Source organism: Thunnus albacares, chromosome 14, assembly GCF_914725855.1.
Source record: "Thunnus albacares chromosome 14, fThuAlb1.1, whole genome shotgun sequence".
In the NCBI taxonomy this organism is placed as follows: domain Eukaryota; kingdom Metazoa; phylum Chordata; class Actinopteri; order Scombriformes; family Scombridae; genus Thunnus; species Thunnus albacares.
Genome location: NC_058119.1, coordinates 22,690,654 through 22,709,236, shown reverse-complemented (window position 1 = coordinate 22,709,236; position 18,583 = coordinate 22,690,654). Strand labels below are relative to the sequence as shown.

The window sequence follows — 18,583 nt, the reverse complement described above, 5'->3', positions numbered from 1 at the left end:
CTTTGACTATGTTTATAATAGACATCAAACATCAAAACAGTGTATGAACAAGAGAAAATAAAAAATGTCCCCCTTTCAATATCGAGCCTCCCTCTTCTCCTATCCCCTCTACTCTTCCTAATCTCCATCCATACTTCCTTCCCTCTTTTTGGTTCCATTCATTTCCTTCTTTTCTCCTGCCTCCCACCTTCCTTTGCCCGCCTCATCTAGCACATTTCCATTTAAAACTCATTTTATCCTCTGCTTTCTCCCCACTTTCTCTCCATCATTTTTGTTCATGTCAAATAAAGACACATATAGGCCACACTCTCAGGAAAGCACAAACATGCACACACTCCTCTCTCAAACATTCATCTCTTGAGTACTTTCTCATCTCTTCCACTGTGTTTTTTTCATTTCCGCTCCTTCGGTTTCTCTCCTGTGCTTCTTTGTCTCTCTCCAAATTTCTTCCTCTTTGAGTCTGCCTCATTCTCCTACACTTTTTTCTTCCTCCACATTCCCCCTCCGCTTTCTCCCTCAAGCCAAATGTCTAACTACAATTGAATTTCATCAGTTTCCTCTCCTCTGCCACCTCTCTTTTGCTTATTCCTCTCTCTCCTACTACTCCTGGCAGAGTTTTCTACCCAGTGCCTCTGGACAGATTCCCTCCGATAACAACCTCTTTATCAGATAGCTTGTCAAGCTTGTTATCACCACGAGATACCATTTACTTAAAAAGAAAATCCTCCCTTCACTTGCCTTGTGCTGTTAGATATCAGTGGGTGATATTGGAGTGATTTTACAATCAAATGGGTTTTTTTTTTAATTTCAATCTTGAGGTAAATCTTCCTTTCCTCAACTTGCCTCATCTACTTCTACATAGGTTCCCAAAGTACCTTCTGGTATCTGATTTGTGAACAATTTAGCTTTTGGTTATGCTGGTTGCAGCATACAATAGTTCCACTTTTGTAACTGTGATGCATCTTTCTGATACCTGGAGGAAATTGGCATCTGTTCCTCTTCTGCAATGGATTTCTCCCTGTGTGATTGTTGAGCGATGATGCAAAAAGAAAGAAGTCTTTCCTCTTTTATTCTGAGGATCTTTTTGTAGTATTGTTGTTGTAATATCAGGATGTCAGCATTTGGCCAGTTGGCTTCAGTGACCAAAAGGTAAATCTTGTCAAACAAAAAATGGACTAAAGTAGTACCTGGAAGTCATTGTCATTGGAGGACCACAATTGAAATAAAACTTTTAGTTTTATTATGTTTAATCCTCTGCAGTTTAATTATATAACAGGGCTGCAGTCTTGTGTTTGCCTTTATCGTTGTCAAGTAATTCTATCTATTCAGTTCAACAGACTGACTAAAAAATATTAAAACTGGACTGGTTGCAAAATGCACCACTACACTACCATAGACTGTATATAAAGATGGACGGGCGAGGTGTGACGTCACCCATTGATTTGCACTGAGGAACTGAAGCCCAGAGTTGCTGCTGATCTTTTCTGCTTGGAGTGCAGGGTGTTGCCTTTCATGCTGTGGAAACACGCTCTGCTACATCAGACTAGCGAACGGTAGCTTAATGGGAACACTAAGTGGTGCACACTTGGTCCAGCATTAGCTATTTTAGCAAAATTGTCCTTACAGGGCTTGTATCATAATCAAGTAACATTGAACTTACTGAAATATTGCAACAATAGTCTGATTCAGTGCGAGTCCTGGAGCCAGGGAGAGCATCAGGTGATTAAACTGTCCATCACAGCTGTCAATCAGCCCCGACAGGGCAGACATCAAAGTCTACCAGTGGCAGCTGGTTAATGTGTGGCACTGTCCAGAGAAGAAAGGCTGTTATATTAAACATACATTAATTATATATGTTACAAAATAACTATGAAATAAAAATGTTTATTCTTATTCTGTTTCTCATAGTCATACCAGCATTTATTTAAAAATTGTTTTCAAATTGTATTTGGTTAATTTGGTGTGAATACATATACTTCCTGTGTGAAGAGCGCCAGCCAAATGTCAACTTTTGGCAAGCAGGTGACCAGAGGCTGCTCTCTAATTGGTTGATTCAGATTTTCCACAGGACACGGCTCTGTGTGCCCCAGACACTCCCATTTTTATTGGTAGCCTAGAGACACATGGGTTTCTGAGTGACTTAATCAGTGAGATAATAATAATATTAATAATTTAACAATAATAATAATAAAGTTTATACAGCATCTTTCATACATAAAATGCTGCTCAAAGTACTTAACAGTAGAAAATAAAATCAAAGACACAGGTATTAAAAAGAAGGCATAAGGGGCAATTCTATAAATAAAAAAGCAATAAAACAATTAAAAAAAACAATTTAAAGAAAGCATAAAATGGGTATAAAGGTATAAAAGAAGTATCAAATAAAAACTGTGATGTTAAAAAAATAATTAAAAGAAAGATCATGAAAGTAGGTCTTGAGCTGTTTCTTAGAACTATAAACAAAAGTTTCTTGTCTAATTTGTGGTGGGAGTATGTCCCAAACTTTTGGTGGATAAAAACAGAAGGTTGCTTCCTCGAACTTTTTATAGTTAATTATTGGAACATTTAGCAAGTCTGCACCACAGGACCTGAGAGAACAGTTTGTAACATACTCAGATAATCAATCAGGAATGTATGAAGGTGCTGAACCATTAAAAGCCTTATAAACAAGTAAAATAACTTTAAAATCAATCCTCAGAGACACAGGCAGCTAGGGGTAATGATGCTAAAGCTGGAGTAATGTGATATCTTTTCCTGGTTCTTGTTAAAACCTTGGCTGCTGAATTATGTGTGAGCTGCAGCCTATCAATGGATTTTTTTTTTCTCATAATCCTGAATAAAGTACATTACAATAATGCAGGCAAGAAAATATAGAAGTGTGAGTCATCTTCTTGGCATCTTCATGTGTAAGGTAGAATCTAACTCTAGCAATATTTCTTAGGTGATAAAAGGCAACATTTGTAATATTGTTTATGTGTAAATTAAATGAGAATTTCTGTTCTGTCTTCATTAAATTTAAGAAAATTATTGTTCATCCACGATGGGCAATCCATGCTCCATCCTCCATGCTAGTGAGGCAATTTATAATGGGATTCAGTGCATCAGAATCATCTGGTACTACAGATAAATACAACTGAGCATCAGCATAACAATGATAATTCATGCATGTAATTAAAGAACTCAACGGCTGAAGACAGACTTAAAAAGTGCCTTTTAATGCGCCTTTTGTTATACCAGCGATAGTCACATTAAAGAACAGATAGTAGTAATCTGATAAATTGATATCAACAATCTTGTCATCAACAATATTCAAATCTCTAGAGATCACTAAATCTTGTGTGTGGCCACTTATGGGTTGGCTGAACAATATGCTGAGTAAAGTCAAAAGTGTGCAGAAATTGTATAGATGTGCATGCAGGCGAATTTTCAATTTTTCAGAGCGCTAACGTAATGAATGTTACAAACTGCAGGAATTATATGTTAACATTGTTTTCATGCTAACGTTATTTGTGTGAGGGGGGGACTTTCATGCTTTCAACCCGTGCTGCTGGTTGACGGTTTGGGACACATTCAGCTGCTTTTTCACTTCCTGTAAAGTAAACTTTCTGTAGTCTGTGTTAGTGTTATCCCTGCTACTAGCTGCCGTTTCTTACTGGAATATGTGTCATATGTTAGCTTTCTGTTTAAATATTGCTTTACGTGGGTTTGATGGTGTTCACATTTTAATATTGTTGATAATAAGCCTACACAGAATTTAAATTCACTGATAGGCAGAACCTTATTGCTTTAACAGTACTGAATTGTCCATTTTTGCTGACCTAAGTGGTGGTATTTCAGCACATCCAACCAACGATATATGTTTTAGCACACCTGTGAAATGTCTTTTTACAATTACTGTACATTCAGTCTTATGTTCCTGCATCATTGACATTACTTGTGTGTTAACTCCCCCCAAAAAAGAATTCCACCAGCTGCCACTGAAGCCTATTATACGCCTTAAAATCTTATTAACTGCTAGTGCACTAATGCTATGTTTTTATCTTTTTTATGCCTGATGTAGAAGGTGCTATGTTGTTTTTTCCTCATCTTCTGCTTCTTCTTTTTTTTACCCACTTTCTGTGTGGACTCAATCATGTTTCAGAACTGTCCTTTTCATCTTTTTTGCTGGAGCTGCTCACCAGGTGTTGTAGAGCCTACGATGTCAGGTTGCAGTAGTGAAGAAAAAGACTGAACAGTCAGTCCTCAGGGAGATGTTTTCTGTCAGAATTCATTACATACAAACACAGTCCGAAGGTGAAAGATTGAGGGTGGAGGCAAAGTAAAATGGGACACAGCTTCGTGGTTTTTTGTGCATGAATATTTAAATGAGCTGTATAGATTTGCCAACATAGATGCATTTATAATTTCTGCCAACTGTCTATTCTTCCTCCTCCTCCTTCAATCTCAACTTTCTCCACAATGTTCATTTCTGCTCCTCCTTTTCAATCCTTTCCAGTGTTCATCATCTTATGATCTTATTATCTCGCATTATGGTTTTCACTATCCTCCCTTTCCACTGCTCTTGCCCTTCCCTTCTTTATCCGTCATATTTCTTCCTCTTTGCCTTATCTTCGTCACAAATCAACCTCTCTCATGCCCCCTTGTTTATCTCCACCTCTTATCTTTTCTTTACAATGCTATAGTTTCTCTCTTGCGCTACAACATCTATAACAATTAATATTACATAATGTCTCACACGGTAAATTTTTCATCAAGCGCAGAGTTGGCTGCATAATTCACGATCTATGTAAGAAGTTCTGAACCTTTTCTGTCTGTTAAACTTTAAAGACAAGAAAGAAGGAAAAAGAAGGTGTTGTAGGGAAAGAGATGGATTCATCAGCGCTTTGTATGAAGGACAGCCAAAATGGCTAGCAAGGAACTGACAAAAGGAACAGACAATAACATGGAAGACAAACAAAAAGAAAAAAACAACAATGGTCTAAACTCATGTAAAGTAATTTCACAGTTCGCAGAAAATGTGTTTGAAAGGAAATTAAACCACATTCTTTCCACTCACAGCTCTTGTCTGAATCCCTGCAAACATCACCTCTGTGAGAAGTCACCAAAATTACTACCCATTTTGCATCCAAAGCAAAATTAAACTAAATAACTTTGGACTGCTGCTTGCTTATGCAGTGAGTGAACAAAAACATCAGGACCACCTGTTTTTTTTTTTTCTGTGAAACACAGTTTTTTTTTCTCCCCTGTTTAATCCACTTCAGTCACAAACAAGGTAACTGAAATATTGTTTAGAGGCTCAAACTGAGGCAGACTTTATTGGTTACACTTATTGGCTCAGTTAATCTAATAAAGTGCACCAAAACTTCAGTTACCTGCTTTAAAAGTCATCATCCTGCATATAACATCCAACTGAAGAAACAATAAGCAAAACACATTTTTGAGGGGAGGGGGACTTTAAATGCTAAAAATGGGGAAACTGGAAGGCTGTAACAGCAGCAGCAAGCTCAAATATGTACTGTAGCTTCCCTATAAGCTATTATATGGTTTGAAATCCTGTTTTTATCCGATATTAGTGTACATAGTTTCCAAAAACTCAGGTATTTCTAAGTTAGTTAAGATTTGCTGACCTAAAAACAAGCTCTCATTGAGAAAAGTTTAGGATTGATTTTACATCTTTTGCCCAAGCACCCTGTGGCAATAATATCTGCTGAAACAAGGAGATTAAAACAGAGACAGGAAGGATTCGGTGACAGTTATTGGATTGTACAGTTTAAGCCAGTATGGTGTCAGCTCCCCTTCTCTCCTGTCCCGTCCTGTCCTGTCTGTGTGAGGAGAGAAGAGGAGGAGCACGAGATGAAGAGGACATGCCAGAGAGGGGACAGCAGGGAGTTACAGTATTGATCCACATCAGGTTAAGATGACCTAAAGGCAACTCCTCTGGGAGAAGCCTTCAGCTCACTTTCTTTTAACTGTCTGTCTCTTTTTGTGTCTTTCTCCTGCTGGTTTGCGCTTTTGTTCTTTTTTTGTTGGTGTGTCACTACTTAATTGAAAGGTCAGTTCCTGAGGTTTCAGTGGAATTAAATACAGATGCACTTAATGTCACACAATGTAAATAAACATATAAACAGATTCCATTAGCAGCCTGATAGTTTGACATCATCACAAATAAATGTTTTTAAATATCTATCTACAGATGTAGATTTGCATAGGGATGGGTGGGATACACGTCCCTACTGTTTTTCAGGAAAGCTAGTCATTTGAGTTACAGTTACAGACAGTATTTGATGAAATATTTAACTAGAATGAGTGGCTGGGATGCAGTAAAAGTGTTGTATGTCAGTCTCCAGGGCCAAAAAGAATTTGATGTGTTGTGTTGTATAAACTCAACTGTAATGATATCATGTGTATTAGCCTTGAAGTCCCCCCTCCACTCATAAATGTGTTTTTCTCCTTGTTGCTTCAGTTGGATGTTTGAGCGTCACTGTGCAGAATGATGTATGTTGTTTTCATGTTCAGCTGCTGTAGGCGGAGAATTTCTCCGTGCTCATCAAAAACCTGACTGTAAGGGGTGGGCCTATGAGCAGGATTTGTGACATCACGACTGGTTCAGAGCCAATCATGGTCCAGTATTCAACTTACACAAGAGTGATATGTGGAAACGTGAAACCTTCAGTGCACATGAGAATGAATTTTTAGTGAAGTATGAGACATCTTGTATCCAGCAGTTAAACTTTTAAAATGATGTTTGTGTGTGTGAGCTCCTTGTGTGTAATGTGTGTCATAAAAAGAAAGAGATAAAGGATGTTATCTTGCTATGTATAATTGTGTTTGTTGTGGTTTTTGCTATATATTTATGTTTCAATGCATGAAGCAAAGTTATTATTACTTTCCCTCATTCATCCTTGATGTATTCCACCCCACATTTGTGTCTCTATTCAACTCAAATCTACGCCTTTGTGTCTACCATCAAACTTTTATGCAAAAACATGTCTGTTTTCCTGCTCTGTGGTTGATTTAACAGCTCTTTAAACTGTATTGAGCTCAATAAGTATTTTACTGTTTTTTGGGGGGGTTGTTTTTTTCTTTTATTTTTGTCTTTTTGTTTTCTTTCCCACACAGGAAAACATACCGTTTTCCGTTTTTTTTATGTCTCATCTGTTCAGTACAGCAGTTTAGAGATTATGTGTTTTTGCAGCGTGAGTTATTTCAGGGTTTTTATGTAATTTGTTTGTTTGTTTTGTTATTATTCGCAAGCAATTTCCAGTGGAATTTATGCATGATTAAAGTAAAGTAAGACCTGTATGCAACAAAGACAGATAATCAGAGTTTCTGTTCAACATTATCCCCACAAATCAACACACTGCTTCAAAATATGTTCTTTGCATATAAATTGATGTGATTTACAAATTTTAAGCCTTGTTTTCTGCGAAAGCACTGGAAATCGAGCGAGTAGCCTACTTTTCAAATCCCTCCAGGTTTTAGGGCTACAAATTGTGAAAGTAGCATGTGCAGCAGTAGCCTACATGGTTGAAAACACGAAGAAACTCATCCAGATCAACCTTTTTTGATCTCTGGAAAAAGCAGTAAAACACTACAAGTATGAGAACTTAGCAACAGACTGAAATGAGATCAAAATGAGTAATTTAAGAATTACCACTTAAAAATTAAAGGACAAAACTATGTCCTTTTATCATTGTAAACTCCATCATTTCTATCTCTATCTTTCATTCCCATTCGCACTCACACTCTGATCTTTCACCTCCATATACTTCTCAGATCTGCTCACCAACAGCTGTTAAATGTTCTGCCATCAAGGCTCAAAGGAAAGCTGTGCTTTTACAGTTTTAGCTCCAGCATTATGGAGCAGCCTCCTCCTCAGGTCAGCTGAGTCAGAGCTTCATTTAAAAAGCTTTTTTCAAAACTATTTGAGTAGATTGGCATATTTCTAATGTGTTGCATTATGTTACATTTTCTTCTCTCAGTCTCTCTACAGTATGTTTGTCTTGCTCCTTCTCACGCTCATTTTGTAACAGTGTATCACTAAAGCAATGGCTTTTTTGTTGCCATTTTTAATTTGAATCTATTTATCTAAAACTGTGCCGACATCTAAGTGTATAGTGTATGTAGTCATATTTTTATGTAGATGTAACGAACAAACAGGAAATGCAGTGTTGGTCAGTGCAACACTGGGGACCAGACTGAAATATCTCAACATCTATTGGATGGATTGTTATGAGATTTTGTACAGACATTCATGGTCCCCAGAAGATAATGACTTTGTGGATCCCATGAAGTTCCATCTAGTGCCACCAGCAGGTCAAAACTTTCATTTATCCAACAAAATATCTCAACAATTATGTTACTGATTTCCAGAAGATTGTTCCCAACAAAACTAGACATTCCCATCAGCCTCTTCTCTACTGAGTTTTAATTAGTAAATGTTAGCATGCTAAATATCTGGGAAGACATAGCATATATGTCATCCACATCATGATATATCCAAAAGCGTTGAGTCAGGAGCAACTGGACTTGTTGTAGATTCTTAAAGATGTTTCACCTTTCATTCCTGTTGACAATGAATGTGTAAACAACCCTAGAGAGGTTAAATACCTGGGACTCCCGGCCAGTCAGAACTGAAGAAGTGTTTTGAATGAGAAACAAAACGTCTTCAACAATGCTTTTGGATATAGCCAGCATGCTAGCATCCTAAACTTTGATGGAAAACATTATACCTGCTAAACATCGGCATGTTAGCATTCCGATGCTCTCATTTTGTTCTCAATGCCTAATGGTGTGTTCAGACAGAACGCAAAGTGAACTTTAGAGGAGGCACAATTGCATAAAAAGATATCTGTGCCAGTTCAAAATGTTTCAACTTAAGTGAAAAGTTTGCATGTATCCTGGAACTTTATGAATCTGCCTCTTATACGTGGAGCGATGAGAGGAAAGAGAGAGACAAGAGGCCAAAAAAAGATTAAGGTCATACCAAGAAGTCTGACTAAAGGTACAGTTCCAAAAAAGATGAGTTATCATTTTATGTGATAACAGAAGCAACAAAGAGGGTCAACATTTAACCTACATTTTACAATAATTCAATTAAGTGGATAACACCCGTGCACTGACGACAGTTGGTGCATTGGCTGTTTGGGGTGAATAAACACAAATGTTCCAGCGCAACACACACGAATGATGCGAGGGGAAAATTAGCTTTGATGTCTGAACACACCTTACAGCCTCCCAGAGATTTGTATGGCTGTAGACACAAGTTTGTACTTTTGACTTTTTATCAAAGAACCAGGTACTTTCTGACACTGTTGCTCATCTTCTGCACTGGTGATTTATGTCCATCCAAGTCTTGGAAGTGCTCCAACTGCCAGTCACCTAAGACTGATTATATACACACAGAACTGTCTTATACAGGACTCTGGACATCCACAATAAATCCACCAACTTTACATCTCTATATAATCTCAATCAATCTAATACTCCAAACAAACAGCTGACCCCTCTGGCTTGAAACACCCCACTCAACAGTGGCAGAAACCAACCTGTATCACCAACGATTCCTTAATGAAACACACATCTGTATTTTCTAGACAAACTTCTCTTACTTTGACTTGACTTACACTAAACTCCAGCAGCACTGTGTTTAACTCTCTTTAAAATATTTTCCATCTCTGCACTCCTCCGCGCGCTACTGCACAAAGCCAAGAAGAGTGACTCATTCCTTTACATAAAACCATAGATGAAGCTGTCATTATGGGGCAATTATTTGGGAGAAAATTTACTGTATGAAATGCATTGATTCTTTCAACAGCAACTCCCACCTCCTGCTGTCACACAGCTGGGCAGCTGTCCTTTCTTCAGCAGCTCTTTGATTGCAGATCCCCAATATATCGGGGGAAAATGGCTAAAATGTTGAGGAAATGATCTTGAATAAGGTGAAATTGAGAGACATACAGTGGATAATTATCAGCCACTCTGCTGCATGGCAATCATGTCCGAAGGCTGGAGGTGCTGATTGGTGGTCTGCTGCACACGCAAAGAGACAGCTGTGTGAGTGTGAGCGCACTGTGCAGGAACTCACCACATCCATGTGTGAACATACAAATGACATGTTTGTATGTTCAAGTGTCACAACTCTGTTGCTCTTTTTAGACACACACATTTGTTGGGCTATTTAAACATAAATACAGAAATGAAGGCATTCAAAGAGTATAAAGGAATTGTTTACTTTGATTTATTCTGTCATAAACAACAAGGCTGGATTAAAACTTGGTCCAAGCAGCTAACTGCCCCCGGTCCCCAGACTATCAGGGGCCTCAAAGACTCCAGATTCACCTTAAGGCAATTAATTTGTGGTAATTTAATTTGTAAACTAGACCACAAACTTCATCACTAAATTACAATACTGAAATGAGAGGAGCCTCAGGGCAACGCTTGCATTATTGACTAATTAGATTTAAAGGGGCCGTAACATGCTATTTGTGATTTTCTGTCATTTACTGTATATACTGCTATTATATTAACTGAGAAGTTAACATTTGGAAAAAGTACAAGAAAAAGAAGTGAAATCTTACCCTATTGTTTGTTCACGTAGCCTCCGAAGCAGGAGCTTGTTTTTGCCCTGAGGACCCCTAGTGTGTTAATCTGGCCCTGAAAATGACATGCCTGCAAAAATATTCACAATACACAGAGCAAAACAAATTACTTATTTAAGTATCATTCAATACATGCAGGTATACACAACATACTGCATACAAATGTAAGCACTGTCTATTAAGACATGCCTTACATGTAGTAACACACAGACATATATTCGAATAAATCCTGAACATAAAGATACTGTAGGACAAAGAAAAGTAAAGAAAAAGAAATAGTGAGTGTGTGTGTTTGCATGTATTTGTGTGTCACTGATCTTTATCCTAAGACAGAGCCTGCAGTAACAGCAGCACTGTTTTAGTGAGGAACAGGAGGTGATGTTATGTATTGTTAAACAGGAAATGAGAACGAGAGGGAGAAAAATTAATGATGTTGGAGGAAGATGAGAATATTAGCAGAGGAGGATGGAAAGAGGAAGGATATTTGCTGTATTGTATTTTTAATGTCACATAATTACTATACTTTAAATCCTTTATTATTAAATGACTCAACTCAGCAACTGTGTCCATGTGGCTCCAAATGGGTTAGCATCATGCAACTTTATTTAGAAAAATAAACTAAGTTTATTAGGATTTTATTGTATATATAAAATATATTATTTATATTGTCAAAGTGTAAGCCTTTAGTTTTAAGCCTTTAGTGTGATAGTATGATTATATAACACAAGAAGTAGAAGTAGAAGTTGCACAAAAATCCCCAACAATTGAAAGTTGTACATGACAAAATTGTGCATAATAGAGCCTACTGTATATCCCACCAACTCAATTCATCTCAGGGAATAAATGAATTAAAAAAACAAAACGTAAAAAAAGTTGGACAAACTGCACAAAACACTTCTACTGCAACTACTACTACCCAGATCTACAGTTTTTTCTTGCCCATGCCAGGGGTACTAAAGTTTGTAATACAAAAAAAATTTTTAATAACAAAACAAAACAAACAAACAAACAAAAACAGTTAAATAAATATCTTGTAAAGCTCACAGTGAGTCCAAACAATACATTTGCAAAGTAATTAAAAGTGAGGTCAGATAGAATCACCAATAAATCGTGACAATTTTTATTTTCCGGTTTTTAAACAGGCAGACGTCAGACGCCTTGTTGTCCTCGCAAGGACCCCTCTCAGTCAGGATCCCAACATGGCGGCGTCCGTCAGGTTGTGCTGTGCCCTCCGCATCACAGTCAGAGGTGAATTATTTCTCTTTCTTATCTTCCTCGGCTTAATTAAAGGAGTCCAGTGTTTATATTGGATTATATCTGCTGTGTTTATGTTTGCAAATGTGGCTTTTTGGTCGCGGTCAGTTCTGTTTATTGACCCGGGACAAGCCTGTCATTTCTGTCATGTCTGGACAACACATTTAATTACAGTACAGTCACGTGTTTTTAATACATGCAGATAAATAAAAACATTTCATTTAAATCATGGAAATGTTAGTATTGGTGATTAACACGATGCTGGTTTATTGTAAATGGAAAATGACCCTGAAGTAGCCTTGAAGTGATGCGTCTGTGTATTTCTCCCACCAAACACTATATAAAATTTATTCAATTAAATGTTATCCTGCATATTATTAAATATATACGCGTGTGAGAAAATAACTAAAGACTTTTTCTGTACTATTTGGGTTCACACTTTAGTTCGGCTTGCATACTATCAACCGGAACATTACTGTACTTCGGGAAAATCTCAACTTTTACTGCTTTCTACTGTGAGATACGACAGCATGGTTATTTAGCTGAGGGGCAGCAGGATTATCAACAAGACAGAGGAGCTGAATAAATAATGTATATTACACAAATTATATTATTTTTAAAGACCGTATTAAGAGCATATTCAATACAACAGGGCAACTCATAGTTACACACAACAGCTCGCAATGGGTCACAAATGGAAAGTAATTAAGTACGTAATGTATACGCAAGTACTTTATGTAAGCACAGTTTTTTGGTACTTGTACTTTACTTGAGTATTTTCATTTGATGCTACTTTATAGTTCCACTCTACTACATTTCAGAGGGAAATATCGTGCTTTCTACTCTTGACACAGTGGATAATAGAACAAGCTTTTAAAATACAACTCATTGTTAAAGATGAAACCAGTGGTTTCCAACCTTTTTGGCTTTTGACGTCTTACAAAAAGCAGTGTGTAGTCGAGGTCACATTTCAGATGTCTATGAGTTGTTAACAGCTCCACCAAATAGTGATTTTTCCCTCTAAACTTCTCACATGGTTTCAATTCAATAAATGTTCAAATGATCCAATATTTCACCAAAAACCAATGATTAGAGAAAAAGTCCAAAAACTGAAAACAGATTTGTGTATCAGAACTTTGTTTTTTCTTCTTTCCTCTCCCATTCATCATCTCATGACCCCTCAAATTTATATGGTGACCCTTTGGAGGGGCCCGACCTCTACTTGTTTTAAGGGATCACAAGCCAAAAAGTTTGGAAAGCACTTTATTACAGGTTGAAAATTGTGGGAACCATGAGTAGAACCTGAGATGTGGCTGATGTTCATGATGACTTGTGAATCATTAATGAAAAGTCAGTATCCTCGTGATGTAACAGTTTTTACCTTTTCAGCTGCAGCATACACATGGAGGTCTAGCCAGATGTTAGCTGTTGTCTTGATGTTTTAGCAGCTGTGTCTTTGTATGTTTAACTTGCTTGATGTTACACAGATAATTCATACATCTGCTTTGCTTTGGTGGATGTCTCCCTCATTCAGGTGCAGCACCACTGCGCACCATAGGGGGAGCAGTTCAGGCGTCCCAGTGGACCAGTCGAGCCTCTGCTACCTCTCTCCAAAGAAACCCAGCACTTCCGCTGGTCCCTGCAACAGCATGGCAGCAAACCAGACATGGCAGCTTCTTCAACAAGTGTAAGTATAAAAAAAGATTATTTCTGAAGCCATCTGTCTCTGTATTTGTCAGTCACAGACAGAAGCCGCTTAATATCCTTTTATGCATGCTTTGTTTTATAAGTGCACCTACAAGTTTTGGTCAAATGAGAGATGTATTGTTTTGTTGTTGCAATCAAAACAGTTCTGTTGATGTTTTTTGGGTATTAAATATGCATAAAATAGTATAAATGTCTCAGCAGCAGCTCAGTTTATTCTTACATAAAGAACAAATAAACAGCATTTCTGATTTTTAGTATCAAAATGTTTTGACATGTATGGTTAGTTTTGGGCGGATTTGTGCTCTGTTGCACCTTTAATCACACTCAGCAGTGATGTCATGGTGTACTAACAGACACTTCAGTACACTTTTACATCACCGCAGCAAGATGAGAAGTTAAACTACCAGATGTCAGCAAAAACAACATTTTCAGCTGCTGTAAAATTCCCCTTTAAACTTAATGATTAGTGTCACAGATGCTGTTGGTTCACTCTCTCTCTTTGTCTTTGCTTTGCTTTTACTGATAATAAATAAATACACTATATAGTTAAAAGTATATGGACACTCATGTCCTCTCACTTTTATGTGCTTTTGGTCTGGAGCTGTTTTATATGGTTTGGGCTCAGCTCTTTTTCTTCGCTGAAGGGAGATCTTAAAAGATTTAGTATTGCTTTCCTATATTGGGTGTAATGATTGAAATGTGTACAGTATGTATGTTTGGGACAGTTTAAAAAAAACAAAATGGATGTGTTTTTTTTTTTTTTTTTTTTGTTCCACACATTCTTCTTTCTTATTAAATTTGGCACCTACATTACCCAGAATGCAACTCGACTGCTGACAGTTAAGTCAGAGATTTGGGTGCGTTATGCTAGTATTGGCTAATGCAGCCTCAAGCTGCAAGCCTCAAGCAGAGATGCATGCTGTAGAGGTCTCCATACACCCCCCCCCCATGTTTTTTAAATTTTCAAACTTATAGTCTTCAACCCCAACCTTGTCAGACTGCACCCAGCTCCACGTGGAACAACAAAAGGCGTTATACACCTTTTTTCACAAGACCTGTACACAAACTTTGGTGTGTAAAATCATAGGAAATCGGTTCCTCTTTGTTGCTACAGCATACAAAGATATTTTAGCTGAAAATTACAGAAAAATGGTGAAAAATGTCGATCACCACTTTCTAAAGCCCAAGATTCAACCTGAAATGTCTTGTTTTGTCCCAACCGACAGTCAACAACCGAAAGATGTTCAGTTTTTTATCATAGAGGACTCAAAGAAACCAGAAAATATTCCCATTTAAGAAGCTGGAACCAGAGAATTGTGTTGTTTTTTCTTTAAAACAGTTAATCTATTGTCAGAATAGTCTGTCAATCAACTAATTGATTTATTTTTGCAGCTCTAGTTTGCTTCAAGCTTCGTGGCAACAGTGTCTTGTTTCAAATTGACAATTCCTCAAGTCTATGAAGAAACGGTTTTCTGAGTTTGGTGTAGAAGAGCTTAAGTGGCCTGTCCAGAGCCCTGATCTAAACCCCGTCCCTCACCTTTAGGATGAACTGTGAACCAGGTCTCATCACCCAACATCAGTGGCCAATCAACAATCACATATGGGTGTCATGTCTGGGTGTCCACATACTTTTGTCCATGTAGTGTATGATCAGTCATTTTTCCATGCAGGTGCGTGTCAGCAGAGCTTGTTTGGACAGCGTGTCAGCGTGATGACAGTATTTTAAATGGGCACATACAGAGCTGTCAAAACATCTCTCTCTTTCTCTCTCTCTCTCTCTATTTATCTTTTATCGCTCTCTCAGTCTGCTCTCTACCTCGCTCACGATGCTCAGCGGCTCCCTGACTCCTCTTTTTTCTTTATCTTTTCATTCTCAGTCACTGCCTCAGCATGTCTCCACCAATTAAGTGTTTTGTGTCTGTCAGCATGTCTCACTCACAGTTTGCATTGTGATCACAGGAATACACCGTCAGACACCAACAACCCATCGTGCTCCACTGACTCTGTCTCTGGGATTAAATCTCTCCATTTAATATTTATTTCTCAGGGGAGTTTTTGGCCGTGTTATTCTACTTTTATGCTCTAGAGTTTTCAGATAGGTGTTAATCTGAGGATATACTGCAGGTCCAGTACATTCTCTATAGATGCCAGGTCTTTGCAAACACTATGAGTTTATTGTATTTTAATTACAGTCCCCCAGGCGATCCCATATGTCACTTCTTAGACATCTTAATTCCTCGCCTTTACATCCCCCGGAGGCCATACATTCACAGACAAGCTGGCCTTTATGGGAATCCTAAATTAAGTTTTCTACGTGAAATTGCTGATACAAAATTTTGCTATAAAACAATTTGATATGCTAAACTAGAGCTAAACTCACTGCTGTGCAGGTGTAGCAGGTGAGAAAATAGAGACGCCACTTCAAGTTCTAAATCTGCACCTCTACTTGACAAGATCTACATGAATCAGTTCAGTTTGACTTCATTTTTTCTGTAGTTTTTGGGTACAATGACGTCTTTTTCTCTTTATTTTCTTTTCTTACACAGACAATAAGGAGAAAAGTCAAACTTTTGCCAGATTGTCAGAGCTGTCATGTTTATGTTTGTGCATATGTGTGTGTGTTTACAGTGACAGCTGAGGAGTTATGGAAAGGAGTGTTGGCGGAGTCGGGGGCCGGAGCCAGGAAGGGCAGAGGGAAGAGGACCAAACGCAAACTGAGGAGAGACCTGAACCGAGGACAGAACATCGGAGAAGGTGAGACATCATGTGACAGATGTTTGTCATGACTTCCCTGCACTTAGAGAAAAACAAATGATGCCATCATGTCTTTAAAAGCCCCTTTTTTCAGAACAACCATCTGTAAAATCGTCTGTAGGTGTTTTCTTCGTCTCATCTTTTACCAGAAGTCCAGAAATTTCTCCTCTTCTGCTGTCAGAGGTCGACACCGCTCTGTCTAACTAATGTTAATAGGCAGCTGATGGACACGACACACTCACACTAGAATATTCATTAGTAAGAGCTGATTTATTTATTACACTGCTCTAGTAGGTAGAGGAATTACCCTTCACTGTCTCTGCCTGCTGCTTTTTTTTTTCTCTTTTTCGTTGTTTTATTCACTTTTCTTTTAAGTGGATCTATCCGTCTTCATTCACTCTCCATCTCTGTGACACACTGTTTTGTCGCTAATTTATCTCTCACCATCCCCGCTCATCTGTCTGCGGTGGAATCCACCTGTGCAATTATCGAAAATGTCTAAATAGTTTTTAAAAAGTTTTAAATGTGATTCTTAAAACATCTGAAAACCAAACATGAAGCTCAGTTCAAAGTAATAATATGACGGCTGCCAGCTGAGATTTTCAAGACAGACACAGGAGCTTTTTAGCAAAAAAAATCATCTCCAGATGGCAGATAACTCCCTGAAACCTGCAGACACCCACAACTATATATACATCTGTGGTAGATTATGTATTTATGCATCGCCTTTGTTGATTTTGTTACAGTGTTATTTAAATGGGAAGTATATTTTATGTTATTCCACTCTTAGCTGTCCATCTCAAGGATAAGAAATAGAGATTTGAAAAAACAGAGTGTCTGCAGGTCTTGAAAAGTTGTAAAAAGCCTCAAAAAACACATAGAAGGTATTAAAAAGTCTTAAATGTAATTCACATAAGTCTTAACTATTTTCCCTGTGGGGAGGTTTTGACTGTGGATTTTGCATGTAGGAGGCTGTTCAATCAAACCTGTAGCCAACACTGTCACTACTGTTCGCTTTTATTTTTTTGCACCCTTGAAGTCCCTCTGTCTCTATCTGAATTGACCTACTATGTGTCGTTTCTTTCTGTTCTCTCTCTCTGCGTCTCTGCCGCCCAGGTCGTGGTGGTTTTCTGTGGCCTGGTCTGAACACTCCGGTGCTAAAGGACGGGACTCTGCAGACCATGAGTCGGAGAGGCGAAGGCGAGCAGCAGGAGGTGCAAGCTGAACTAGGTACACACAAACACACCGATCTCATACGAAATACATTTACCACCACAAATCTGTATGAATTAAGGAACACATTCAAGTTACTGTGATCAAATTATATCACTGCTGTCATTGGAAGCCACTGGAGTCAGATTGGGAGGAAAACTGCTGAATTGCCTTAAAAAAAACAAGAAGATGCTGCTGTTTTTTTTCAGAGCAAACAGAACAAAAGTTTTCAGTTTTTAGCAAAAGTAGATGATAAAAAGATCTCCGATGTATTTTGCACTTCGTTTTTTTGCACAATGACCTTTTTTTAGCAAAGCCAAAGAGAAATCAGTCTACTGCAAAACAAACTTTTCAAGAGCTAGCAGGAAGTAACAGCATAGGAAATGAGCTCTCAATTTTTTAGAATCAGAGGTAGATGTGGTAACACTGTTGACACGGAGGCTGCCGATGTGTCTCCACGGTGATCTAATTTGTTAACAGTAATTACACAGTTAATTTGACAATGACAAATAGCACATTTGATATTTGAGTCCGCTGTGGCCTCCGAATGTTCCTCCGGGCTTCAGTGTGACGGTTATATCGTGTCTCTCCTGCAGTGCGTCAGAGGGACGAATGGGAGAGGAGGAGGAAGATGAAGGTGAAGAGGGAGAGAGGATGGACGGGAAACTCCTGGGGGGGCATCAGCTTGGGCCCCCCTGATCCTGGACCCAATGGAGGTAACTTTCAGGGACATATTAACGTTGCAAAGCTTTTGTGTGAGTTTTTGTGACAGTTTAGCAAAATTTTCCATTGAGGTGTTAAATCTGTGCTGTAGTAGATTAACTTTTGCGAATGTGTAAACTGTCAGTTTTATTTCTATTGCCTGAAATCACACATTTGCCTCAAAGGGCTTTACAATCTGTGCAACATATGATTCACTTCACGTTGAGATAGAAGGCGGCAATCATGATGTCGAGAAGAAAGTTTACAAAAAAAATGGCTTCACTAGATCACAATATGTACATCTGTCTAATGTTACTGACAAGGAGAAGATTACTGAATCCTTCTTTCACTTC

At 38.1% G+C, this 18,583-nt stretch overlaps 1 protein-coding gene across 1 annotated transcript in view; it reads left to right on the top strand.

Annotated features, from left to right (window-relative positions):
• The first annotated feature begins 11,750 nt into the window (after window positions 1-11,750).
• mrps5 (mitochondrial ribosomal protein S5) overlaps window positions 11,751-18,583 on the top strand; it is a 31,789-nt gene continuing 24,956 nt past the window's right edge. The window contains exons 1-5 of the mRNA XM_044373329.1: window positions 11,751-11,849; window positions 13,390-13,542; window positions 16,191-16,316; window positions 17,433-17,546; window positions 18,125-18,244. Coding sequence (XP_044229264.1) covers window positions 11,801-11,849; window positions 13,390-13,542; window positions 16,191-16,316; window positions 17,433-17,546; window positions 18,125-18,244 — 562 coding nt within the window. The 5' untranslated portion in view covers window positions 11,751-11,800. The remainder of the gene's footprint in view (window positions 11,850-13,389; window positions 13,543-16,190; window positions 16,317-17,432; window positions 17,547-18,124; window positions 18,245-18,583) is intronic.